At 45.2% G+C, this 27,936-nt stretch overlaps 1 protein-coding gene across 1 annotated transcript in view; it reads right to left on the bottom strand.

Moving 5' to 3' along the window:
- Positions 1-27,936, bottom strand: part of LOC135528494 (dihydropyridine-sensitive L-type skeletal muscle calcium channel subunit alpha-1-like) — a 48,303-nt gene that overhangs the window by 6,782 nt on the left and 13,585 nt on the right. The window contains exons 3-40 of the mRNA XM_064957610.1: positions 27,099-27,238; positions 25,663-25,796; positions 25,189-25,341; positions 24,465-24,670; positions 23,829-23,932; positions 23,352-23,497; positions 22,720-22,795; positions 21,680-21,840; positions 19,930-20,155; positions 19,301-19,508; positions 19,092-19,212; positions 18,453-18,567; positions 17,949-18,048; positions 17,482-17,551; positions 12,771-12,903; positions 12,418-12,547; positions 11,829-11,888; positions 11,627-11,733; positions 11,099-11,186; positions 10,899-11,006; positions 9,547-9,599; positions 9,135-9,281; positions 8,352-8,553; positions 7,949-8,107; positions 7,633-7,743; positions 7,438-7,521; positions 6,726-6,773; positions 6,147-6,173; positions 5,881-6,006; positions 5,566-5,631; positions 5,394-5,485; positions 4,250-4,409; positions 4,040-4,167; positions 3,577-3,673; positions 3,314-3,425; positions 3,106-3,207; positions 2,690-2,829; positions 2,077-2,202 (exon numbers count right to left, since the gene is read on the bottom strand). Coding sequence (XP_064813682.1) covers positions 2,077-2,202; positions 2,690-2,829; positions 3,106-3,207; positions 3,314-3,425; positions 3,577-3,673; positions 4,040-4,167; positions 4,250-4,409; positions 5,394-5,485; positions 5,566-5,631; positions 5,881-6,006; positions 6,147-6,173; positions 6,726-6,773; positions 7,438-7,521; positions 7,633-7,743; positions 7,949-8,107; positions 8,352-8,553; positions 9,135-9,281; positions 9,547-9,599; positions 10,899-11,006; positions 11,099-11,186; positions 11,627-11,733; positions 11,829-11,888; positions 12,418-12,547; positions 12,771-12,903; positions 17,482-17,551; positions 17,949-18,048; positions 18,453-18,567; positions 19,092-19,212; positions 19,301-19,508; positions 19,930-20,155; positions 21,680-21,840; positions 22,720-22,795; positions 23,352-23,497; positions 23,829-23,932; positions 24,465-24,670; positions 25,189-25,341; positions 25,663-25,796; positions 27,099-27,238 — 4,566 coding nt within the window. The remainder of the gene's footprint in view (positions 1-2,076; positions 2,203-2,689; positions 2,830-3,105; positions 3,208-3,313; positions 3,426-3,576; positions 3,674-4,039; positions 4,168-4,249; positions 4,410-5,393; positions 5,486-5,565; positions 5,632-5,880; positions 6,007-6,146; positions 6,174-6,725; positions 6,774-7,437; positions 7,522-7,632; positions 7,744-7,948; positions 8,108-8,351; positions 8,554-9,134; positions 9,282-9,546; positions 9,600-10,898; positions 11,007-11,098; positions 11,187-11,626; positions 11,734-11,828; positions 11,889-12,417; positions 12,548-12,770; positions 12,904-17,481; positions 17,552-17,948; positions 18,049-18,452; positions 18,568-19,091; positions 19,213-19,300; positions 19,509-19,929; positions 20,156-21,679; positions 21,841-22,719; positions 22,796-23,351; positions 23,498-23,828; positions 23,933-24,464; positions 24,671-25,188; positions 25,342-25,662; positions 25,797-27,098; positions 27,239-27,936) is intronic.

Genomic DNA, 27,936 nt, shown 5'->3' with positions numbered 1-27,936 from the left:
CTTATTTACATACAGTACCAATCAAACGTTTGGACACACCTACTCCTTCAAGGGTTTTTCTTTATTTTTACTATTTTCCACATTGTAGAATAATAGTGAAGACATCTACACTATGAAATAACACATATGGAATCATGTAGTAACCAAAAAAGGTATAAACAAATCAAAGTTGATTTGAGATTTGAGATTCTTCAAAGTAACCCCCCTTTTGCCTTGACAGCTTTGCACACTCTTGGCATTCTCTCAACCAGCTTTATGAGGAATGCTTTTCCAACTGTCTTGAAGGAGTTCCCACATATGCGGAGCACTTGTTGGCTGCTTTTCCAACTCATCCCAAACCATCTCATTTGGGTTGAGATTGGGTGATTGTGGAGGCCAGGTCATTTGATGCAGCAGTCCATCACTCTCCTTGGTTAAATAGCCCTTACACAGCCTGGAGATATGTTTTGGGTCATTGTCCTGTTGGGAAAAAATGATAGTCGCACAAAGTGCAAACCAGATCGGATGGCGCATTGCTACAGAATGCTGTGGTAGCCATGCTGGTTAAGTGTGCCTTGAATTCTAAATAAATCACTGACAGTGCCGCCAGCAAAGCACCCCCACACCATCACACCTCCTCCTCCATGCTTCATGGTGGGAACCACACATGCAGAGATCATCCGTTAACCTTCTCTGTGTTTCACAAATACACGGCGGTTGGAACCAAAAATTGTCAAAGGACAGATTTCCACCGGTCAAATGTTCATTGCTCATGTTCTTAGCCCAAGCAAGTCCCTTATTCTTATTGGTGTCCTTTAGTAGTGGTTTCTTTGCAGCAATTTGACCATGAAGACCTGATTCACGCAGTCCAAGCTAAAACCAAGCCATGAGGTCAAATTGTCCGTAGAGCTCCAAGACAGGATTGTGTCGAAACACAGATCTGGGGAAGGGTACCAAAAACAATCTGCAGCATTGAAGGTCCCCAAGAACACGGTGGTCTCCATCATTCTTAAATGGAAGAAGTTTGGAACCACCAAGATTATTCCTAGAGCTGGCCACCTGGCCAAACTGAGCAGTTGGGGGAGAAGGGCCTTGGTCAGAGAGGTGACCAATAACCCAATGGTCACTCTGACAGAGCTCTAGAGTTCCTCTGTGGAGATGGGATAACCTTCCAGAAGGACAACCATCTCTGCAGGACTCCAACAAGCGGGCCTTTATGGTAGAGTGGTCAGACAAAAGCCACTCCTCAGTAAAAGGCACATGACAGCCCGCTTGGAGTTTGAAAAAAAGGCATCTAAAGGACTCTAAGACCATGAGAAACAAGATTCTCCGGTCTAGTGAAAACAAAATTGAACTCTTTGGCCTGAATGCCAACTTCACGTCTGGAGGAAACCTGGCACCAATTTTTCAGCGGCAGGGACTGGTAGACTAGTCAGGATAAAGGGAAAGTACAGAGATCCTTGATGAAAACCTGCTCCAGAGCGCTCAGGACCTCAGACTGGGGTGAATGTTCACCTTCCAACAGGCCAATGACCATAAGCACACAGCCAAGACAATGCAGGAGTGGCTTCGGGACAAGTCTTTGAATGTCCTTGAGTGGCCCAGCCAGAGCCCGGACTTGAACCCGATCAAAAATCTCTGGAGAGACCGGAAAATAGCTGTGCAGCGACGCTCCCCATCCAAACGAACAGAGCTTGAGAGGATCTGTAGAAGAACTTCCCAAATACAGGTGTGCCAAGCTTGTAGCGTCATACCCAAGACGACTCGAGGCTGTAAAGCACTGCCAAAGGTGCTTCAACAAACTACTGAGTAAGAGGTCTGAATACTAACGTAAATGTGATATATCTAATAACCTGTTTTTGCTTTGTCATTAAAGGATTATTTAATCCATTTTAGAATACGGCAGTAACGTAACAAAATGTGTAAAAACAAATCAAGGGATCTGAATACTTTCCGAATGCACTGTATAAATACAATATGTTATGATATTGTTTTTAACGTCCTTTTTGTTTATGGTGTGTTGGAACCATATTTACTTCCCCATATGGGATCATAAAGTTTGCTAAACTAAAGGAAAGTGCTCCGTCGGTGACTCACCCTGTAGATGCCTTCCTCCAGAGACTCCTCCATGGCTCTCTCCATCTCCTCCTCATTCAGCAGGTCTCCTGAGATGGCCCTGTGGAGCTCTGGAGCTACCTCCTCCTCTATACTCCTCAGACCAGCCTGGGGAGGAGAGAGAGGAAATGGGAGAGGGACAAACAGAGGAGGAAGATGAGAAAAGAGAGGGCAGAGAAAAGAGAGGGTAAGAACAATAAGGATGAATTTCAGACGACCAAAGTGAGGAGAGAAACAAACATGGAGGGTAAAAGAGAAAGAGAGGTAGAGATTACAGTAGAGTTTGAGATGTTTGACACAAGCAGAGGATGATTTGAGGATGATTTTGAAGCCTAAAGATGGTGTGCAGAAAAGTGTACATCCAACCGAGTGTTGATGGGTGTCAATTGGAAATGAATTCACTCAATTCAGGAAGTGATTTGAATTCTAAATAGAAAAATGCTTTAAATAAATAGTTTCTCTTTTTCAGATTATTGAGAAGTCATTAGTAATAGATGCACTTTTTTTGAATTGGAAATTCAGTTGAATTCCTGAATTGACAGACTTCAATTCCAATTGACCCCAAACCTGCTATACAACAATGTGAGGGACTCACCTGCATCTCTGGAGCACTCCCATTAGCACTCTTCTTGGTGGGCCGGTAGCCATAGTACTCTTCTTGACGCTTCATAAACTTACGGAAATGATCCTGGATCAGGAAGGTGGCGTAGAACTTTCCCACCGTCACCTCGTCATCTAGGACAGATCCCAATAAAACAAAGTGTCAAAACCCAAAACAGAGCTAACTGGAGGCAATTGTCTATGTCGTGGTGGACGGAAATCCGTCACAACACCCCTGGCTCGAAGGACCTAGATGAAAAGTCACATAGGAAAGATGTTTGAAAGAGTCAACAGATCAGATCATCTTTGCTGACCAGGGTTCATCTTAGCATGCTGCTACATTCTAGGGGCTTTTGTACATGACCTTTCAGTTAGGTAGGGTTCATGTAGGGGTCACAGTGAAATGCTCACCTCCGATTGGTGGGATGACCTGGTCCAGCAGTTTCATACTGGTGCGTTTCCAGATCTTCTTTATAATGGCTCTCAACTCTTCATTAGCCTGCTCAAAGTTACCTAGTCAAAGTAAGACAGGATAAACAAAGTATTACATAAAAACACAAACATAAACATGGAATATTATTTATGGTGTCAGACGGGCGCAGTGCAAGAGACAAGACACCTTCGACACCTTCAGTCTTTATCTTGAGGGCAGTCCTGACCAGGGCAAAAAGGGTGGCATTGAAGGTGACTGTGCCATCGCTGTTCAGGGGCATGTTCATGGATATTAAACGCTGTTGTCAGGGAGAAGAGGGGAACGAGAGAGAGTGGACACCAGTGAGAAGATGTACTGTACACATTATCAGGCACCGAACCACATCCGTGGTACATGGCAATGGTACCCATTTAAATGGCAATCCATTTCATCCAAATAACATGACTTACCTTGCAGGCTGAGCGATGCGGACAGAATTTCCCAAAGCCTAGCGGAGGCTGGATCCTTCGCAGTAGTGTTACCACGTCCAGATGTTTTATACGCCCCCTGCAGGACAAGAGGACAAAATACACTTAGGCACATTGATTTAGAGAGAGGAGCTATATATTAGCTTTGGGTACCAAGACTTAGAGCATAAACTACATACAGATGTCATGTGAAACTCCTACCAACATTAACTTATTGTGGACTATTGTAAAGTGGCTGTTCCACTGGATGTCATAAGGTGAATTCACCAATTTGTAAGTCGCTCTGGATAAGAGCGTCTGCCAAATGACTTAAATGTAAATGTAAATGTGAAAGGGAATGAAATGGCATTGTCCCTGCATTCTTGACAGAGGACTAGTCTCTTTAGTGACATAAATAGCTGACCAGCGCACGCAAAACTTGGATCTGGGTTCAGAGATGACTCACGTGGCATCCGGGTCATACTCGGCCCAGATCTTCTTGAACTCATCCAGATGGTGAGGACCCAGGATGGACCAATCACGTGTCAGGTAGTCAAAGTTGTCCATGATCACAGCTACGAATAAGTTGATGATCTGAGATGGGAGAGAAAGACAACTTAAGACAACAACAATACTTCCTGGAAGAGAAGAGAGGAGAGGAGAAAGGACTACTCACCAGGAAGGCACACAGCATATAGAAGGACATAAAGTAGAAGACAGCGAAGCTGGCTCCACAGGTGTACTCCTCCCCAGGTAGGAAGTCAGACTTGGGGTCACACTTCTTGCCGTACATACTGGCCCCCATCACTTCCTGCCACGCCTCCCCTGTCGCACAACTGTTGGGAGAATACAGAGGGCATCGGATTCAGTTACACCTGACCATAGGACAATACAACTTCCCGTACATACTAGCCAGCATCTCTTCCTGCCACGCCTCCCCTGTCGCACAACTGTTGGGAGAATACAGAGGGCATCGGATTCAGTTACACCTGACCATAGGACAATACAACTTCCCGTACATACTAGCCAGCATCTCTTCCTGCCACGCCTCCCCTATCGCACAACTGTTGGGAGAATACAGAGGGCATCGGATTCAGTTACAACTGACCATAGGACAATACAACTTCCCGTACACACTAGCCAGCATCTCTTCCTGCCACGCCTCCCCTGTCACACAACTGTTGGGAGAATACAGAGGGCATCGGATTCAGTTACAACTGACCATAGGACAATACAACTTCCCGTACACACTAGCCAGCATCTCTTCCTGCCACGCCTCCCCTGTCGCACAACTGTTGGGAGAATACAGAGGGCATCGGATTCAGTTACACCTGACCATAGGACAATACAACTTCCCGTACATACTAGCCAGCATCTCTTCCTGCCACGCCTCCCCTGTCGCACAACTGTTGGGAGAATACAGAGGGCATCGGATTCAGTTACACCTGACCATAGGACAATACAACTTCCCATACACACTAGCCACGCCTCCCCTGTAGCACAACTGTTGGGAGGATACAGAGGGCATCGGATTCAGTTACACCTGACCATAGGACAAAACAACTTCCCGTACACACTAGCCACGCCTCTCCTGTAGCACAACTAGTGTACTCAATAGGCCAAATCACTACATCACAGGTGTTTTTACCAAGTATATTTCTATCTGAAAGTTCTGTTGCCCCCTCCTATAGACACACAGGCACCTCAGTGGTGGATATACAGTATGTGTGAACTCTGACCTTACCTCTGACTGACTCGTTAAATAAGGTCAAATTTAAAAATTTTAAAATCCACTCTCTCGCTCTGACTGACTGACTCACCGGAATAGGAGCAGGACAGCTTGGGGGAATGTCTGGAAGTTGTTGTTGCGGTTGATCTGTGTGCCATCTACTAAGGCTATCTTTCCAAACACCTGAAAGGGAAGACTCAAGGGTAAGTGGACCCATAGTGTGTATGTACTTAAAAATATTCCGTTCATTCCTAAAAGTTGACCTGCATCCCGATGACTGCGTAGATGAAGAAGAGCATGACGATCAGAAGAGCCACGTAGGGTAGAGCCTGCAGAACAAACACACATTGAGTCATCCCAACCAGTGATATCCAGTGATATTTACTGAAACTACCATCAGTTCCATACATGGTTGCTGCAACCCAATAGGAATTGGCTCCAGAACCACCAGTTGGACCCAACCTTCCATTTGGGTCTCGTGTTTCTCTACCCCAAGTTTTGCTCATCACTCTGCTGTTTACGAAGAAATGTAAGAAAGCCTGTAAATTGAGGTTAGGGAAACACTGACTGGTACTGACCTGGAAGGACTTGATGAAGGTCCACAGCAGGTTACGGATGCCCTCTGACCTGTTTAGTAGTTTAACCAAACGCATCACACGGAACAGACGGAAGAATGTGATGGACACTCTGGCATTCTCAGAATCCTTTAGGTGAATAAAAACACATTGTTTTTTATTGTCATTCATTGTCATTCATTCATATCAATGGTATAATTACAGAGTAACTTTGTCAAACTAATACATTTGTAATTGAAAACGATACAACAACAAAAATACTGTCTTACCGCAATAGCCTGCATAGCGTTTGTCTGCTGAAATACAATCAGAGATCGATCATATTAGCCGCAGACGTTATTGTTGCGTTAGTGGATAATTCTATGAATTAGTAAATGTTTATAGATTTAGCATGAATTGTGTGTTCATTTCTACAAAACGTCAGGAGGGGGGGAAGTTATGATACACAGTTATTAATAGATACATTCAGCATGCCAAATACAAAATAAACTTCCAAGGCCTACTACAAATGTAGACACAAACATCAGTACTTAACGTTTTGATGACTTTAAATCAGTTAGTTAGCGTTAGACACGCTCAGAGAAGAGCCATACAGTTACAAACCATGTCAAGAGAATACTGACCAAATCCTAGATGCAATTCTATGGTAAGCAATGTCTAACCCAATGTCTAATTAGCTCCTAGTGCAACAAGATGACCCATAGGCTTGGTCCGCTATCTCTCTGTAAGGGCGCATCCAGCTAGGGCCTCACGGGCACAGTAACAGACAACTAGAGTAGTGCTCACAGTGCTCAGCACACAGCAAGAAGGCCCATGCAGATACAGATGCAGTGTAAAGTGATATTTACAGCACAGCCATGGAGACAGTACAGTCCTCCACTAGAGGCCAAGGCAGCCTGGAGAGAGGGGGAGAGAGAGAGAGAGAGGGAGGAGAAGAGGAGGAAGGAGGGGGGGGGGATGGTGGGTTAGACAGGTGGATGGAGGTGAGGGAACACTGGAGATGTTTATGGGTGACGGTTCAGAGGGGAGAAAACACAGGAGTGTGTGTTGGATAAAGACAGAAACAAACGAAACCTGGTGCTTCACCGAGTGAAAAAAATGCTGTAGTATTTCCTGTCATAGCCTCACTTCACTGAACTCAACTGGACGAGACGATACTGACGATAGAATATTAGTCCTTGGCGCAATATTAAATCAACATGTAACATAGACATTCCAATGGAAGGGAGTGGAGATCATGTGGGGCGTGGAGGGGCGTGCGTCTGACAGTGGTACTAACCAGATCCTGCTGTGAACTAGTGCTGCTTCCCACAGCCTGCTGCTGTGAAGCCAGGAGTTTGTGTTTCTGGGTCACAGTTATGAATACGTTGAATAAACACAATCACATTGCATGGGAACGTCTTATAAAAGATCACACCAGGTTCACGTTCAGTTGGGAGAAAACATTTGGAAACATTTATTGTTGCAAGACGTTCTGCTACAGAACACGGCCAGTAGCTACTACCACCGTATGACTTGCATAGGTGTACAAACATGGCTGCCGCTGTTCTGTGTACTCACGTCGACCTCACTCAGGATGACATCGACAACACTGCCGATGACGATGAGGAAGTCAAACACGTTCCACGGGTCTCCAAAGTAGCCCTGGGATACACAGATTACACAGGGGCATGGAGAAAAAACGATTCTGGAAAACGAAGAACATCCAGCATACTTAAAAAGACCCACAGAGCCTGGGCTTGCGCCTAACCCTACCTTAGCTTTGAAGGCAATGAGTTTTAGTATCATCTCCACCGTGAAGAGGACAGTGAAGATCATGTTCAGAGTGTCAGACAGCTTGGTCACATGGGCTGACTGGTTACAGTGCTGCATGGTGGAAATACACAACAAACCCATTGAGGAAATAGCATAACAGCATTTTGACTATGTAATACCTCCAAAATATCTGCCACGAGGAACAAAGAGACAAAACACCAATTAGTACTACAAAGATCAGAATTGTGCTGCCTGTGTAAACGCAGCCAGATGCGTTGAGCACGAACAGAATAGAATGGATGTGTTCTAGATTTACCTGCATGCCGAGACACAGCGTGTTGAGCATGATGAGGAAGAACATGGCGTACTCAAAGTAGCAGGAGGTGACTATGTACCACATGTTGTACTGATAGTGGTTCTTAGGGATATAACACCGCAGAGGCTTGGCCTTCAGAGCATACTGCACACACTGACGCTGAGGAGAGAGAAGTGAATTCAAGGCAGTAAAGCCCCCGTATCTGTTAAATAGTAACAGGCCAACTGACATAAACTTGGATTTTTGCGTAAATCTTGCAATGAGCAGCGCATGGAATATTTACATGGACATTTCTGTCAAGCACATCTCAAAGAGAGTACTTGCAGATAAGAATACTCTGTGACTCCGTCAGGCTGTCGATCACAAAGAGTTAAGATCACATCGATATGCTTCGCCAGCTTACCTGGTTCTTGTCGAGCTCACAGTTCTTATACTCAGACTCTCCCTGCTCCTGGAAGGTGACGATGACGAAGCCGACAAAGATGTTCATCATGAAGAAGGCAATGAGGATGAGGTAGACGATGAAAAAGATGGAGATATCCACACGGTTGTTGTAGACTGGGCCCATATCCTCCCTGTCTGAGTCTATGGCTTTATACAACAGCCTGGGGGAGGGGAGGGAGGGAGGGAGGGAGGGAGGGAGGGAGGGAGGGAGGGGGAGGGAGGGAGGGAGGGAGGGAGGGAGGGAGGGAGGGAGGGAGGGAGGGAGGGAGGGAGGGAAGAGAGGGAAGAGAGGGAAGAGAGGGAAGAGAGGGAAGAGAGGGAGGGAGCAATAAAAGGAGATAGAGAGAAAAGTGTAAAAAAATATACTTTCCTTGTTAGAAGAACATGAAAGAGGGATTCATTTAATAATGGCTATATGTCTTGCAGCACCTGGTCTGGAATCCAAACTGAATATTGCTCAGTCTCACTACTGTTTCACTTCACTGATCTAGCCTGGAACCATTAAATACAATGAAGACATATCCAGTTCCAGGCTGAATCAGCACAGTGAAACAACAGTGAAACGGTGACACTCGAACGAGAGTTGTGGTCAATTCCATTTAAACTCCTAATTCTAAATGTTCTTCACAGAAAACCATCGTGGAGAATTGGAATTTCCGTTTCAGTTCCTGAATAGGAGTTGAAATGGAATTGAGCCCAAACCCTGATTCAGCCAGTTCGCCTTCCAGGCTGGGTAACTCACTGTGGCCACCCTTCAAACGTGGACACGGTAAACAGAGCCAGCATGCCGTTGAGGACGTTGTCAAAGTTAAAGTCACTGTTGATCCACTCCCTGTGGGCCACCACCATCTCCTGAAGACTGTTCTCCTGGTGCTCCAGGAACACACCCCTGGGGGAGAGATGTAGTATTCGATCATCAATGTCAATGAAGTTGGATTGAATTGAGAGAGAAAGGGAGGGCGGACAAGGAAGGGAAGGAAGCGAGAAAGAAGGAGAGGAGGATGGGAGGAGAGGATGGGGTTGGAGAAAAGGGAGGAGTTCATAATAATGCCCAATGGAATGAATGAATGAGGGTTAAATAGACTGATAATGAATGAGAGTTAAATAGACTGATAATGAATGAGTTAAATAGACTGATAATAAAGCTGTCTTACCGGCACGTGACCTCTGTCATTTTGGAAGGGTCTGAGCAAGTGTAGAATTTACCCTGGAGGAGAGCACAACATAATCATGAGCTAAGTGATATAAAGTAATGCACAACCTTTACAGATTCCACTACGTATTTAGAGTAAATTTGAAATATGATTACTAGCAACCCTAACCCTTAACCACAATCCTAACCCTAACCTCAACCTTAACCCTAACTTCATGTCCACATCCCCGTTCAACCCTAACCCTTAACCACAATCCTAACCCTAACCTCAACCACAACCCTAGCTTCATGTCCACATCCCGGTTCAATCCTAACCCCAACCACAACCATAACCCTAGCTTCATGTCCAAATTCCCATTCAACCCTAGCCCCAACCACAACCATAACCCTAGCCTCATGTCCAAATTCCCGTTCAACCCTAGCCCCAACCACAACCCTAGCTTCATGTCCACATCCCCATTCAACCCTAACCCCAACCACAACCATAACCCTAGCTTCATGTCCACATCCCCAGTTCAACCCTAGCCCCAACCACAACCCTAACCCTAGCTTCATGTCCACATCCCCAACCACAACCCTAGCTTCATGTCCACATCCCCGTTCAACCCTAACCCCAACCACAACCCTAGCTTCATGTCCACATCCCCGTTCAACCCTAACCCCAACCACAACCCTAACCCTAGCTTCATGTCCACATCCCCAACCACAACCCTAGCTTTATGTCCACATCCCCATTCAACCCTAGCTTCATGTCCACATCCCCGTTCAACCCTAGCTTCATGTCCACATCCCCGTTCAACCCTAACCTCAACCACAACCCTAGCTTCATGTCCACATCCCCATTCAACCCTAACCCCAACCACAACCCTAGCTTCATGTCCACATCCCCATTCAACCCTAACCCCAACCACAACCCTAGCTTCATGTCCACATCCCCGTTCAACCCTAACCCCAACCACAACCCTAGCTTTATGTCCACATCCCCGTTCAACCCTAGCTTCATGTCCACATCCCCGTTCAACCCTAGCTTCATGTCCACATCCCCGTTCAACCCTAGCTTCATGTCCACATCCCCGTTCCAAACTAGCCCCAACCACAACCATAACCCTAGCTTCATGTCCACATCCCGGTTCAACCCTAGCCCCAACCACAACCATAACCCCTGAGCTGGCTATGACCTCAAGTGTTATGTCATCTACCTACTACTCTACATACATTATTCAATCTCACATTGAGGAGCTGGACCCCTATGCAGTCTAGCATATTATAAATCATAATAAAGCCACTGACCTTGCTGTTCTGTGTCATTTGTGAGCTTCTGCATATAGCCACACCATACAGGTTGAACCGTACCTTGAAGAGCTGGACCCCTATGCAGGAGAATATGAAGTCGAGCAGCATGGTGACCAGGACGATGTTGCCGATGGTTTTGATAGCTACAAACACACACTGGACCACGTGCTGTGAAAAAGATTACACATACAGGTCAGATCACCAGCTGTGTGGCAATGCATTTCTATAGAAATATATGTGTGTGTGTGTGTGTACAGTACCTTCAGGCCCTTGGCTCTGTTGATAGCCCTTAGAGGTCTCAGCACCCTCAACACCCTGAGAATCTTCACCACTGAGATGGCACTGGACCTAGAGTCCGACGGCAGACACACGACAGCCTTCACAATGTGCTCGTCCCAGCAGGCAAAGCTGGTTGTAATGACGTCACGCGTGTATCTCTACAGCACTCTACAGCATCTCTACGGCGCCACTCAGACATCGAGAACGACACCGAGTGTACAGAACCTTTGACGAACACATTCTTACTATTGAGTTGCAACCACCTTTTTTCCCCTGAACAGCCTCGATTCGTCGGGGGCACGGACTCTACAAGGCGTCGAAAGCGTTCCACGCGGATTCAAGTGATATTTTAACAGGTGACATCAACAAGGGATCACGGCTTTCACCTGGATTCACCTGGTCAGTCTATGTCATGCAAAGAGCAGGTGTTTCCAACGTTTCGTAAACTCTGTCATTATCCACAGGAATAATACAGTAACACTATCACCCAACAGGATAGAGACACTCACTCCATTCCCATGGACAACAGAGACACGCCCACCACCAGCAGGTCCAGCATGTTGAAGGAGTTACGGCAGAAAGAGCCTGGATGCAGGAAGGCTCCATACACCGTCATCTGGAGGGGGAACACTTGGGTTATAACATACACTAGCTGTCACCATGGTAATGTCTGAAATATGATACATTCAATAGGAATTTAGACCACTTTACCTTCAGCACAATCTCAATGGTGAACACAGTGGTGAAGACAATATCAGCATAAGCCAAGACCTGCAGAAAAGCGAGGGTTGGTCGAGTTATCATCACATAGCGAAGTCATTCACGTAGCGTACTTTACACCAGGGGTTCTCGAAGGGGAGTCCGAGGAAACTGCAGAGGGTCCACAGCCAGATCTCAATATATATATATTTTTTGATGAATATTACTAACAACAGATGAAACAACTTTTGGCCAAGGGATCCGTGGAATAAGTTTAAATTGTATTCACTTTTCATATTAATCGGAAATTGTTGTTCTTTTTAGTAGAGTTCTTGCAAAAGCAAGCGTATCTCTGTGAAATGTCAACGGAGCACTGAGCGTACTGTAAGCTTTTTAAAATTGAATTAATAATTAATTATCAGACTTTTCGGATATAATGATAATCATATATGTTAGAGAAAGACCCCACTGAAGAATTCAGAGAACACGAATTGTATTTTATAACATAAGGAAGTGAAATTTTATTCACCAAAGCGTGTTTTCATCCAGAATAGATAGGAAGTCTAAGTGTAGGGTGTCTAATGGAACAAAGCTTGAGCACCTTATTCCTGAATGACTTGGGGTCTATGGGATCCTCAGCGGCCAGTGATATGCTACTGAGGAGGATGAAGAGCAGGATGAAGTTGGTGAAGGGGGTGGCATTGACAATCCTATGACACAGCTTACGAAACCTGACCACGGAGGGAACACAAACACACACACACACACACAAAGAAAAGACAACAACCTCAACTTACATAGTTATTGTAACATCCGACGGGAACACGAGGCCAATTTATTATTGAAACATGATTTTAATAGCAGTATAATAAGACTCTACATCAGATACAACCCATTGTTCGTTGTTGGCCTGAATTGAATTGAATAGGGAATGTGTTGATCTGTGCGACTCACTTGTTCTCCGGTCCGAAGATAAAAAAGGAGTAGGTCTCCGGCATAGGAACCTCTTCCTCTTTCAGCTGGAGATCAGCCATTGGTCGAGGCCGTGGGCTCTCAGGGATAGCAGGCTCCTCCTCCTCGTCATCACCTAGAACAGAAGGCGTCGTAGATAGGACAGTTGGTAGTTGGCAGTCATTAAATTATTGTACAGTAAATTCATTATTGACAGGTTTTTTTATGGTGCGCTATCCTTTTTCTTTTATTAAAGTAATTTATAACCAGATTTTTGTTTTAATAAGGCCTCCATATTTGTTTTAGGTTCATAAACATAAGACATAGTGTAGCAATAGTCGGATTCCAAGTCTGTTTGTGCTGTCTTGCCAACTCCTATGGTTAGTGGCGTGACAATGAAGTTGGCAAGACAGCACAAACAAATCTGGGATCAGGCTACTGTAGCAGGGATACAAGAGACATGTGCTGTGTGCTCTTTTTTACTTCACCTTTATTTAACCAGGTATGCTAGTTGAGAACAAGTTCTCATTTACAACTGCGACCTGGCCAAGATGAAGCAAAGCAGTTCGACAAATACAACAACACAGAGTTACACATGAAATAAACAAACATACAGTCAATAATACAGTAGAAAAAGGTCTATATACATTGTGTGCAAATTAGGTAAGATAAGGTAGGTAAGGCAATAAATACAGTGCCTTGCGAAAGTATTCGGCCCCCTTGAACTTTGCGACCTTTTGCCACATTTCAGGCTTCAAACATAAAGATATAAAACTGTATTTTTTTGTGAAGAATCAACAACAAGTGGGACACAATCATGAAGTGGAACGACATTTATTGAATATTTCAAACTTTTTTAACAAATCAAAAACTGAAAAATTGGGCGTGCAAAATTCAGCCCCCTTAAGTTAATTCTTTGTAGCGCCACCTTTTGCTGCGATTACAGCTGTAAGTCGCTTGGGGTATGTCTCTATCAGTTTTGCACATCGAGAGACCGAAATTTCTTCCCATTCCTCCTTGCAAAACAGCTCGAGCTCAGTGAGTTTGGATGGAGAGCATTTGTGAACAGCAGTTTTCAGTTCTTTCCACAGATTCTCGATTGGATTCAGGTCTGGACTTTGACTTGGCCATTCTAACACCTGGATATGTTTATTTTTGAACCATTCCATTGTAGATTTTGCTTTATGTTTTGGATCATTGTCTTGTTGGAAGACAAATCTCCATCCCAGGCTCAGGTCTTTTGCAGACTCCATCAGGTTTTCTTCCAGAATGGTCCTGTATTTGGCTCCATCCATCTTCCCATCAATTTTAACCATCTTCCCTGTCCCTGCTGAAGAAAAGCAGGCCCAAACCATGATGCTGCCACCACCATGTTTGACAGTGGGGATGGTGTGTTGTGGTTGATGATCTGTGTTGCTTTTACGCCAAACATAATGTTTTGCATTGTTGCCAAAAAGTTCAATTTTGGTTTCATCTGACCAGAGCACCTTCTTCCACATGTTTGGTGTGTCTCCCAGGTGGCTTGTGGTAAACTTTAAACAACACTTTTTATGGATATCTTTAAGAAATGGCTTTCTTCTTGCCACTCTTCCATAAAGGCCAGATTTGTGCAATATATGACTGATTGTTGTCCTATGGACAGAGTCTCCCACCTCAGCTGTAGATCTCTGCAGTTCATCCAGGGTGATCATGGGCCTCTTGGCTGCATCTCTGATCAGTCTTCTCCTTGTATGAGCTGAAAGTTTAGAGGGACGGCCAGGTCTTGGTAGATTTGCAGTGGTCTGATACTCCTTCCATTTCAATATTATCGCTTGCACAGTGCTCCTTGGGATGTTTAAAGCTTGGCAAATCTTTTTGTATCCAAATCCAGCTTTAAACTTCTTCACAACAGTATCTCGGACCTGCCTGGTGTGTTCCTTGTTCTTCATGATGCTCTCTGCGCTTTTAACGGACCTCTGAGACTATCACAGTGCAGGTGCATTTATACAGAGACTTGATTACACACAGGTGGATTGTATTTATCATCATTAGTCATTTAGGTCAACATTGAATCATTCAGAGATCCTCACTGAACTTCTGGAGAGAGTTTGCTGCACTGAAAGTAAAGAGGCTGAATAATTTTGCATGCCCAATTTTTCAGTTTTTGATTTGTTAAAAAAGTTTGAAATATCCAATAAATGTCGTTCCACTTCATGATTGTGTCCCACTTGTTGTTGATTCTTCACAAAAAAATACAGTTTTATATCTTTAGCCTGAAATGTGGCAAAAGGTCGCAAAGTTCAAGGGGGCCTAATACTTTCGCAAGGCACTGTAGGCTATTGTGGTCGAAGTAATTACAATATAACAATTAAACACTGGAGTGATAGATGTGCAGAAGATGAATGTTCAAGTAGAAATACTGGGGTGCAAAGGACCAAGATAAATAAATAAATAAATAAATACAGTATGGGGATGAGGTAGTTGGATGGGCTATTTACAGATGGGCTATGTACAGGTGCAGTGATCTGTGAGCTGCTCTGACAGCTGGTGCTTAAAAAGTTAGTGAGGGAGATATGCGTCTCCAGCTTCAGTGATTTTTGCAGTTCATTCCAGTCATTGGCAGCAGAGAACTGGAAGGAAAGGCAGCCAAAGGAGGAATTGGCTTTGGGGGTGACCAGTGAAATATACCTGCTGGAGCGTGTGCTTCGGGTGGATGCTGCTATGGTGACAATTGAGCTGAGATAAGGCTGGGCTTTGCCTAGCAAAGACTTGTAGATGACCTGGAGCCAGTGGGTTTGGCGACGAGTATGAAGCAAGGGCCAGGCAACGAGAGCGTACAGGTCGCAGTGGTGGGTAGTATATGGGATGGCACTATGATAGACTGCATCCAATTTGTTGAAGAGTGTTGGAAGGTAAATTCTAACACCGAAGTCGAGGATCGGTAGGATGGTCAGTTTTACGAGGGTATGTTTGGCAGCATGAGTGAAGGATGCTTTGTTGTGAAATAGGAAGCCGATTCTATATTTAATTTTGGATTGGAGATGCTTAATGTGAGTCTGTAAGGAGAGTTTGCAGTCTAACCAGACAACTAGATATTTGTAGTTGTCCACATATTCTAAGTCAGAACCGTCCAGAGTAGTGAAGCTAGACGGGCAGGCAGGTACGGGCAGTTGAAGAGCATGTATTTTGTTTTACTTGCATTTAAGAGCAGTTGGAGGTCACGGAAGGACAGTTGTATGGCATTGAAGCTTGTCTGGAGGTTAGTTAACACAGTGTCCAAAGCAGGGCCAGATGTATACAGAATGGTGCTGTCTGCGTAGAGGTGGATCACAGAATCACCAGCAGCAAGAGCAACATCATTGATGTATACAGAGAAGAGAGTGTCGTGGTAATTTTCTGTATTACTAAATGAGGAGAGTTTACAAACCACACACCAGTCCGAGTTATACTTAAACTTCATCTTTAATTTTATGAGCTTCACCATAACCCTTTGACTCTCAGATCAATTCAATTCAGATCAACGAGGTTCTAATCTCGTTCCTGGTACTTCCTAGTACCAAAACATTACCTCATCCAATGGCATATATCAATTGTCAACTTTAGATACTCCCATCTCAATAACACCTCAATCCTGGACAAGCTCACTGAGGGGAGTGAGCCTCTAGGTCATATACTATTAAAGATAAATGCAACATCAGAGGGGTAATACAATGGTTCCAGACACTGCCATACTCCTCCCTCCAATGGGAAAAGGAGGGAGTGACTGGCGTACAGACATTGTGGAGCCCTTGACATGGTTTAACAGATACATTCACATATGAAGACAATGTTCAAACCTGACCTCTCCCCTCTCTGGTCCCCAAGTCACTTTTCCCTAGCTGAGAAGGGAAAAGTGCAACTGCCAACAGTATAGTCCAAAAGGAGACATCCTAATGACAAGTATCTGACATAAGCATATTATGAAAGTAAATAAAACATTTTATTTATCTATGTTACCCAACTAATTCTGATTCATCCGCAACAAGAGTCAGCCCGAGAATTGAACCCTAGGGCACCCCCATAGAGACTGCCAGAGCTCCGGACAACAGGCCCTCCGATTTGACACACTGAACTCTATCAGAGAAGTAGTTGGTGAACCAGGCGAGGCAGTCATTTGAGAAACCAAGGCTGTTGAGTCTGCCAATAAGAATGTGGTGATTGACAAGTGTCGAAAGCCTTGGCCAGGCCGATGAACACGGCTGCACACTATTGCCTCTGATCGATGGCGGTTATGACATCGCTTAGGACCTTGAGCTCTGGCGAGGATGAGCACAACAACCTCAGACAACTCATATTTCCGATTCCCGGAAAATGGCTGGATAACAACAAAAGCATATGTGGTAGTACAGCCTTTAAAAGGCAGTGGACAGCGTGTAAGAATAGACTGGACTTAAAAAGATGATGATCTTTGGGATGAACGGCTAATAATAATTAGGTGGGGCTATTCTTATACTGACTGTACCGCGGCTAGGAGAGCAGCACCGAAGGTCATTCAACCCAATGTAGTGACGTCAACATCAAGCAGTAGCTTTCCTCCTGCAATTAGCTATCGACAATTAGATTCAGTTGCTTCTTTTTTTTGTAACGGTTCGATTAGCAGAAGTGAGATTCAGGTGATAGTACAGTAGTGTATGCTGGGATCATTCCTGAAGCCTTGCCTGGCCTCGGGCTGGCTCAGACAGTGCCTACCACCTACCTGGGAAGTCTGCTGAAGGGAAGGGATCCTTCACTTCCTTCACGTTGGATTCAAACTCATCAACTTTCAGCTGGAATTGAAAACAAAGGATATGTAATGAGACAGGTTTATAAACAGCTAAAAACATAGAGATTCAGAATACAAGAGACGCAGCTAACTAAATACCACACATGGACCCAGCATCAGCTCATTGACAGCTTAATGGCAGAGTACACAGTAGGCTATCAGTGCCATCTCAACACCTGGTTCAGGACTGAAATAGTGAAATGTAACCCTGCACCAAGAGATGTGGTGTTAGATCCTGTTGGCTCAGTAGCCCTCTTTGCTGACTGACCGTAGCGGTGGTGAGAATCCACTCTATCTTATTTCTCTGTCCGGCCAGCTTCATAATGCTAGGCTTAGTTAACTAACCTCATACACTAACCTGCCAGGTACAGACAGAGGACTCTTGAGTCAGCAGTACTAACCTTAGCAGTGGTGGGAATCCCCTCTATCTTAGCCCTCTGTTCAGCCAGTTTCTTAGCCAGCAGAACCCTCTCCTCATCAGCCTTGTCTGGCATGTTGGCCCTGGTAGGAACAGGTGGAGAGTAGAATAGAGGAACATTTAGTTGTATATAGCTAACACGCGGCTGATTAAGATGGGAAAGGAAGGAAGATTAAGATAAAGGAGGATAGAGAAAGTTGAGCAAACAGCAGCTAACATCCAGTACTTGACATGGGCAGGAGTTCACCGCAACTGTGTACCGGCACCTCAGATTTTGTTCTTCTTGACTTCCCGCACATCCTATAGAATATTAGCTCAAAGGTATTATGGAGCTCCTGCAACTAAATATAAGCGGGGCCGGCACACAAAATGAGTACTGGGTCTAAGTCTAAGTCTAAGTCAAGTTAACATCTTCCATTTATTTAGCTCTTTCTGCAATGGTGCCAAACAAGAGTGTGTTGAGTCAAAGGAGGGTTGTTGTGTTTACCTGAGCAGTCTCCGCCTCTTTCTCTCCTCTGCTTTGTCTTTCTGGGCGGCCGTCAGGCTCTCTGCTTCTGCCAGGTTGTCGACAGCGATGGCCAGGAACACGTTGAGGAGGATGTCTGTTCACACAGCACTCAGGAAACAACAGCCCTGTACTTGGGCCTGCTCTTAGCTATGCCACAGTCTAGCCTTGTAATTACACAATTATTTACATCCCATTAAACAAGCCCTATTTCTGTAACCAAACACGTCACAAACTATTCTGACCGACGGTAACAAAAATTATTAATCGAGTTGGCCAGTAATCACACTGCTAACCCGATGCCGAACCTTACATTAAGACAAAAGTTCAACTTTGTTTTCACACATTTTTATGGCAAAGCCACTTTTGACTTTGTGGCTGTGGTAACTAGTGACAACCGATCACCTGAGGGGTACTGCCATCACCACAGCAGCCTACCACGGCCTGAGGATGATGATGATGTCAACCCGAGACTCAAACACTACAGAGTCCACCCCCTGGATCCTTCATCTACAGCCGTTGGCTTCATCTCAGTCTCCGCCTGAATCCCCTCACATCCCATTCCATTTCCTCAATAAATATTCTATACCCTTTTCAATGTACTGGTGAAGTGAAGGATACAGTTTCCACAGGTGAAGAGGATGATGAAGTAGATGCTGACTAGGATGCCAGGGAAGACTGGTCCACCGTAAGCCATGATACCATTATACATGATGGAGTTCCAGTCCTCCCCTGTCAGAACCTGAATGAAGAGGAGGAAGTCATTCAATCCAAATCCGACAGTCCGGCCAGTCAGTCAACACATCACGCAACAATAGAAAGCACAATACCTGGAAGACACTGATGAGCGCCTGGGGGAAGTTGTCAAAGTTACTGCGTCTGATCTCCTGGTCTGGGAAGTTGAACTTCCCCCCGAACACCTGCATGCCCAGCAGGGAGAAAATGACGATGAAGAGGAAGAGGAGGAGGAGCAGCGAGGCGATGGAACGGACTGAGTTTAACAGGGAGGCAATCAGGTTACTGAGGGAGGTCCAATACCTGAGAGCGGGGAGAGTAGTGGGCTGTAATCAGAGATATACTGTACGGTGGTACTTATAGGTGAAAGGTTTACTGACAGTGCGCTCACGGAAATACAAAGCTCCTTTTCCTCTTAGGGCCAACGTAGAGATACTAGACTATATCAAATGTTTGTTTACATTGACTATGATTATATTACTGATGTCATATCATATCGCTGATCTCGGCATTTCAAATGCAACGCTTGGCAAGTGCTGTTTTATTGTTGACTCATTAAACTTGGAAAGCACAGAGATACCACTCAGTGATTGTGAGACACCGGAGAACAAACCCCAAAATCATAGCAACAGCTGTGTCACCAAATGTTAAATCTCTCTGATGGAAGGCTCGCCAGAATAGCAAACGATTGGTCAATAAATGCTCTTCCAGCGAGGTGACTTACTTGGTGACCTTTAGCAGTCTCAGCAGGCGGATGCAGCGGAGGACAGAGATGCCGAGAGGGGACATGACGTCAGCAGTGACCAGGATGATCTCGAGGATACCCATGCTCACCACGAAGCAGTCGAAGCGGTTGAACAGGGACAAAAAGTATTGAGGCAGGCCCAGAGCGTACATCTTCACAAACATCTCCAGCGCAAACAGGGTCAGCAGCACCTTGTTGGCATTATCTGAGAAAGGACACAGGAAACAACAAGGACAAAGGGATAGGCAAGAGGTAACCGATAAGAAATCAGGGATAGGCAAGACAGGCCCCTAAGAACTGATCTTTGTTGGCACTACCTGACACCAGAGAGAATAACACAGATAAGTAAGTGGAGGCTGGTGGGAGGAGCTATAGGAGGATGGGCTCATTATAATGGCTGGAATGGAATTCATGGAACGGAGTCAAACATGTGGTTTCCACATGTGTGATGTGCTTGATTCCATTGATTCCTTTCCAGCCATTACAATGAGCCTGTCCTTCTATAGCTCCTCCCACCAGACACCATCTAAGTAATATTTTATTTGTGAGTGAAGGTTGTCTTTTTCATTGCAAGTCGGAATACTTTCTGCTGGGAACAAAACCCAGAGGCTTAGGCTATCGAATCCGCTTAGGGTTATTCAAATATGTATTTTGGGAGAAGCAAAACAGTGAGCAGACATTTCCTTATGGCTTTTTCTCTTCGCCTGACGACTCACACTAAATTCTTCCGCAGCTCTGTCGTTCGCTGCGTACTTTACTCTGCCGCCATTGAAGTCGTTTGTGGTGTCGTGGGGCATGGTACAAAACAAAGTCATCAGCGATAGGATCTTCTCTAACCAATCATAGTAACAAATCCAATGAGACATTTCCAAACCGCCGCTTTACCCACGTGTGTTCTGGCCCAATCCACCGGTTTCTGTACCAATCAGGCGGCCCCGAATGGGTTCGCATCCGGTGAAGAGTCGGTCGGGCAGGTATTGAGATCCAGTCTCATTGGGGAGAAGAAACTAACGTCCGCAGGCGTGATGTAACATTTGGCCGGAGCAAGGAGTCTGGGTTGCCAGGCAATTATTCTATATATATATATTGGACCTTCTTTTTGTCCTGTTCCTGTTATTATTTTGGATGTGCGTAAAACCCCCCGCATTCATTATCAGCAAGACAGGGTGCTAAGAACTGACCCTGAGACAGCAGGACGTTTGATGTAGTTTATGGTTTGTACTGGGAGCTGCTATTTCTGTACTAGAGGCTCAGGTTCTGTCAATGGGGGTAACATTAGTAAACTAAAAAAAGTCACCATAAGTAAAAGAGGTCACAGTATATATAAAGAGATAAAGACATAACAGAAACGAGATACAATACACTTGTGTATGCTTATGTGCCAATATTCTGACCTGAGATCTGCATAACGCAATATTTTTGTGCAAGTATCTTATTGACATCAATGAACGATTTAAGCGAAAGCCTGAGTGGTGGCAGCTTATCTTTACTCTGAATCGGGCCAATGCAGATCATGCTTCCTAGATGTACTAGTCAATGGCAGCTTCAGTGAGAGCGTAAAACAGACCTTATATAGTAGTGTGTGCATGAGTGTGTGTGTGTATGTATGTTTGTGAATGCCTGCATGCCTGCGTGCTTGTGTGTGTGTGTGTGTGTGTGTGTACCTTGTATAGTAGTAAGCATGTCTGGCTGGTGTGATGTTCACTAGCGTGTGTGTGTGTGTGTGTACCTTGTATAGTAGTAAGCATGTCTGGCTGGTGGTGATGTTCACTAGCGATGGCAATAGTATTCAGGAAGACCACCAGAATCACAGACCAATAAAATGTCTTTGATTTTACATAGACGAGACACTTCATCCTGAAGAACCGGTTCCAGCGACGAGCCTGACGACTGGGGAGAGAGAGTTGAGAGAGAAAGAGAGGGAAAGAGGGAGGAGAAATGAGAGACGAGAGGGGGAGAGAGGAGAGGAGGAGAGACAGAGAGAGGAGAGAGGGAGGAGAGAGAGTTGAGAGAGAAAGAGAGGGAAAGAGGGAGGAGAAATGAGAGACGAGAGGGGGAGAGAGGAGAGGAGGAGAGACAGAGAGAGGAGAGAGGGAGAGAGAGTTGAGAGAGAAAGAGAGGGAGGAGAAATGAAGAGGGGGGGAGGAGAAAGGAGAGACAGAGAGAGGGAGGGAGAGAGAGTTGAGGAGAGAGGAGAGGGAGGAGAAATGAGAGACAGAGGGGAGGGAGATAGGGAGAGAGAGGTTGAGAGAGAAAGAGAAAGAGGGAGGAGAGGGAAAATGAGGGAGGAGGAGAATGAGAGACGAGAGACGGGGAGAGAGGAGGAGGAGAGGAGGAGAGACAGAGGGGGGAGAGGAGAGGGGGGAGGGAGAGAGAGGAGGAGAGAGAGAGAGAGAAGAGAGGGAAAAATGAGGGAGGAGAAATGAGAGACAGAGAGGGGAGAGAGAGAGAGGAGGGGAAAGAGAGACAGAGAGAGAGGAAGAGAAAGAGGGAAAGAGGAGAAATGAGAGGAGAGGGAGAGGGAGGGAGGAGAGAAGAGGGAGAGGGAGAGAGAGTTGAGGGAGAGGGGAGACAGAGAGGAGAGAGGGAGAGAATGAGGGAGAGAGGGAGAAAAACAGAGGGAGACAGAGAGAGCAGAGAGGGAGAGAATGAGAGAGAGCGAGGAAGGATAGGATAGTCTGAAGTCAGTTACAGTGTCTATGATCTGTAAAAAAATATATATATTACATTTAAATGATGTATTGCTTATGTTTTTATCTCCGTACTCACTAATAGTACACCACCCGGCTCTCACTCTCCTTCCCTATCAGACTGTCTGTGTCTGCCTCCGTCAAAGGCAGGAGTCCTGCCAAGAATAAACAGAATATTAGGGGGTCTTGTATACATTAAGACACCCTACACCCCAACCCACCTCTTGTCTCTTGGCCCTCCAACCCCTACAGGGGGTCAGCTCCCACTCAGCCCAGTCAAAGCTCTTCTCTGTCCTGGCACCCCCAATGGTGGAACAAGCTTCCCCTTAACATCAAAACAGCAGAGTCCCTACCCATCTTCCCGAAAATGTCTGAAACCCTACCTCTTTGAAGTGCATCTTAAATAAACCCCCAGGGCACCCCGCCCCAACTTGCCTTTTCTGACTATCACTGACTTTGCTGTTAACTACATTATTGAGGGAACATGTACTTACTATGACTGTGATATGTAGTTGTCTCACCTAGCTATCTTAAGATGAATGCACTCATTTGTAAGTCGCTCTGGATAAGAGTGTTTGCTAAAATGACTAAAATATAAAATGCAATGTTGCTCAAATCCCTGGGAACCCCCAGAACAAATCAGACACCCTATAACAATTTAGACGTCGGACACCTCCAAGAGATGTCGGGCACCCTCACGAGTCAATCTACCTTTCCCCTCCTGGTCGTTTTCTAGGACCTCAGCCTGAGTGATCCATTCCATGTAACCCTTCAGGTCCTCATCCAGCTGCTGGGTCTCCCTCAACTTCTGGAACTCCCCTCGGGACTTAGCCTTCTCTCTCTCCTTAGTGAACTCTCTGGGTGTAGGGAAGAGGACAAAAACAGGTTGTGTAGAAAATAAGAGACATTTCTGATTAAATACACCAGACAAGGTAATTAGAAGAACAGTATACTCTTAGAAAAAAAGGGTTCCAAAAGGGTTCTTCGGCTGTCCAAATAGGAGAACTAAAAAAGGGTTCTACGTGGAACCCAAAAGCATTCTATGCGGAACCAAGAAGGGTTCTATGCGGAACCAAGAAGGGTTCTTCCAAGGGTACTCCTATGGGGACAGCCAATGAGCCTTTCTAGGTTCCAGATAGCACCTTTTTTTTCTAAAAGCGCAGAGTAGAATAGAGGACATGATCATACCCGCTGAGAACACCCAGGACCAGATTGAGCACGAAGAAGGATCCAATTAGGATCAGAGTCACGAAGTAGAGCCAGGGCCACTCGTTCCCTATGGCATCGTTCACCTGCAGGAGAACATCACTACTGCATTGCTACAATGTCACTACAACATAATACAGAAGTGTTTCCCAAACTCGGTCCTGGGGCCCTAAAGGGGGGCACATTTTGGTTCCCATAGCACTACACAGCTGATTCAAATAATCAATTGGAATCAGCTGGGTAGTGCTAGGGAAAAAAACAAAACGTGCACCTCTTGGGGTCCCCAGGACCGAGTTGTCATACAGTCACAAAGGAGAGCCAGGGCCATCATTCACCTGAAGGACAGCACAACATTACTACCAACTACAGCGTCACTACTGTAATACAGTAGGTTGTTTGCTACACCACGACGAAGCTGAATGGGTCATCTATTCTAATACACTGCCTTTAATTAGGTCATTGGTAGGCAAAATAAGCTGTCTGCGGAATCGCAGCCGGATTCTGACTGCATCTCATGTTCTGTGAAGTGCCTAGATGTATGGTCCTCTCAGGTAATGGCACGCCACAGGACTCTGCTGTGATGCAGTCAGATGCTTCTCATAGGGAGGAGAGACTGACCCAGTAGAGCACATCGGTCCAGCCCTCCATAGTGATAGACTGGAAGACGGTGAGCATGGCGAAACCAAAGTTGTCAAAGTGGGTGATGCCGAAGTTTGGCCCCGCCCAGCCTGAACGACACTCTGTCCCGTTGAGGAGGCAGCGGCGCCCGTTACCGGCCTGGGCACAGGGGGCGGGCCTCTCGTTCTCTAATGTAGCCATGATGTCTGGAGGAGAGAGAGAGACAACCAAATGTTTTATTGTGAAAGATAATGATGTGTGGTGACCAGGGTTAGGGTCAATTCGATTTCAATTCCAATCAATTCAGAAAAAAACAATTCCAATTCCAAAATTTTGGAGGAAAGGACAGAGAGCGTCAGAGAAACATTTTCATTGTGAAAGACGTTGATGTGTGGTGACGTGATCAGTACGCGCTGTATAGCAAAGAATATACAGCACTAACACATTAGCGACCAGGTGCCTTGTTTACAACTCAGACCTCCATCCAAAGAGGAGAGTAGAGCTACCTGGTTGTCCAAATATTACCTGGTTGTCCAAATATTACCTGGCTGTCCAAATATTACCTGGTTGTCCAAATATTACCTGGTTGTCCAAATATTACCTGGTTGTCCAAATATTACCTGGTTGTCCAAATATTACCTGGTTGTCATAGTTGTTTGTCCTCAATGTGAGTGACTTACCTCAAATACTCTTCACATACTCTTTACTATCTACTGTCGCTTACCTGTGCCAGTCCAGTAGCAGGTCTTGTGCATCTTACACTTAAAGAGCTCCAGACCTACGATGGCGTAGATGGTGACCATGAAGAACACCAGCAGGCCAATGTGCAACAGGGGCAGCATTGCCTTCAGGATAGAGTTCATCACCACCTGAAGGCCTGGAGGGGAACAACAGGTAGGAGCTCACTACCTCAGTACTACTTCAATAAAAAAAACAGACATATTAGCCAACAATGAGGGTCAATGGTGTGGTAAAGAAACAGAAATGCGCGCTAAGCTAAAATCTGAAGAAACAATATTGTAAAACATAATGGAATGAGATGACATTGTGACCCACTATGACCCACTGTGAATGTTACTCAAACCTTGGCAAAGAACATTTGGTCGAAATGCTCCACTGGAGAATCAAACAACTGAAACATCAAACAATGTGTGGGCGTGTGTGGGCGTGCGTGTTTGCGTGATGTGTTGGTTCTTACTGGGGACTCCAGTTACGAGACGTAGGGGCCTGAGCACCCTGAATGCTCTGAGGGCCTTCATATCTAACCCTCCTCCCTTCTCCATGTGAATTCCTGCTAGATAGTTGATGGTGTCCAGGGCGATGGTGAAGAGGCTGCAGGAGAAAAACAATAGATAGTATCAGTAACTGGTGACACTTTTACTCTAGGCTCACTACGTACGCATTCATAAAGCCTTTATAACAGCTACATAGGACATTATAGAGTGGCATGCAACTAACTGAACACCACAGAGATACTAAACAATCGACTTTCTCTGTGACCCTTTAACCTGAAGACAACTAAAGCCAAGCATAATGCATTGTGGTGTGGTTATAATGCATTGTGGTGTGGTTATAATGCATTGTGATGTGGTTGTAATGCATTGTGGTGTGGTTATAATGCATTGTGGTGTGGTTGTAATGCATTGTGGTGTGGTTATAATGCATTGTGGTGTGGTTGTAATGCATTGTGGTGTGGTTGTAATGCATAATGCATTGTGGTGTGGTTATAATGCATTGTGGTGTGGTTGTAATGCATTGTGGTGTGGTTGTAATGCATTGTGGTGTGGTTGTAATGCATTGTGGTGTGGTTGTAATGCATTGTGGTGTGGTTGTAATGCATTGTGGTGTGGTTGTAATGCATTGTGGTTGTAATGCATTGTGGTGTGGTTATAATGCATTGTGGTGTGGTTGTAATGCATTGTGGTTGTAATGCATTGTGGTGTGGTTATAATGCATTGTGGTGTGGTTGTAATGCATTGTGGTGTGGTTGTAATGCATTGTGGTGTGGTTGTAATGCATTGTGGTGTGGTTATAATGCATTGTGGTGTGGTTGTAATGCATTGTGGTTGTAATGCATTGTGGTGTGGTTATAATGCATTGTGGTGTGGTTGTAATGCATTGTGGTGTGGTTGTAATGCATTGTGGTGTGGTTGTAATGCATTGTGGTGTGGTTGTAATGCATTGTGGTGTGGTTGTAATGCATTGTGGTGTGGCTGTAATGCATTGTGGTGTGGCTGTAATGCATTGTGGTGTGGTTGTAATGCAGTGTGGTGTGGTTGTAATGCATTGTGGTGTGGTTGTAATGCATTGTGGTGTGGTTGTAATGCATTGTGGTGTGGCTGTAATGCATTGTGGTGTGGCTGTAATGCATTGTGGTGTGGCTGTAATGCATTGTGGTGTGGCTGTAATGCATTGTGGTGTGGCTGTAATGCATTGTGGTGTGGCTGTAATGCATTGTGGTGTGGCTGTAATGCATTGTGGTGTGGCTGTAATGCATTGTATGCCCCCTTTATAATCTACTGGCATAAAACTGAATGTGACTGTATAATACGCTGTTGTGCAGAACCAAACCATACAGTGCTAGTTTGATGGATTGGATTCCATACGGAGCCCTCCCATAAGGGCACGTCTTACCCCATGAAGACAATGACGAAGTCCAGTAAGTTCCAAGCGTTCCGCAGATAGGCTCCCTCGTGGAATACAAAGCCGTACGCTATTATCTTCAGAAAGCACTCCAACGTAAAGATCACCAGGAAGATATACTCCAGACTCTCCTGGAAGAGAAAAGACACGAAAACCTTGGCAATGAGACTCTTTGCAAAACTCGTCATCGTTACTTATCCAGGAGAAAAGAGACAAGGGAGTTTGTTCCAATTTGCAGTTGTAAAGCTCACTCACAACATACACACAGAACAGGCTGGGATCAGATTTGATACCCGGGTCTAACATCTTTCATTTTAGGAAAGCAAAGAGCCCATCTGCCCGAAAAGACCTATCGACGGCAGTTAGTGCAATAGAGGATGAAAGGCATTTCAAGGCCCACTGTGATATTTACTTCTGTTTTATCCCCCTTCATTAACGATATAAGAAGATAGGAGTGAGCAATTTAAGGGAAAATGATTGGGGTCACCTTTGACACAACCGGCTGCTGTAGAATCAAACGGGCTTTAACGGTATTAGATTTGCCAGCTTGTTCTCTCGCGACAGCTCTGATTAGGCAGGGCCTGGACAGGGTTTAAAGGGATGATGACGCTGACTCAGTAAGGAGGGACGTATGGTGAGACTGGGTGCCATTGTAGTTTGAATGTCTGACCTTTGTCAGCCACACACACACACACACTGGCTCACATACTAACATACTAGCTCTCACAGAAACAGTACGCAGAGGGAAAGTATGATGTTTTGTAACCAATGGTTATTAAGGACAACAGATAATCTTCTTTGACTCGTCCTTCGATCGAGCTGATAATGC

Source organism: Oncorhynchus masou, chromosome 33 (genome assembly GCF_036934945.1).
Source record: "Oncorhynchus masou masou isolate Uvic2021 chromosome 33, UVic_Omas_1.1, whole genome shotgun sequence".
Classification (NCBI taxonomy): domain Eukaryota; kingdom Metazoa; phylum Chordata; class Actinopteri; order Salmoniformes; family Salmonidae; genus Oncorhynchus; species Oncorhynchus masou.
The sequence above is the reverse complement of the archived record's forward strand: the minus strand, read 5'-3'. Positions and strand labels throughout refer to the sequence as shown.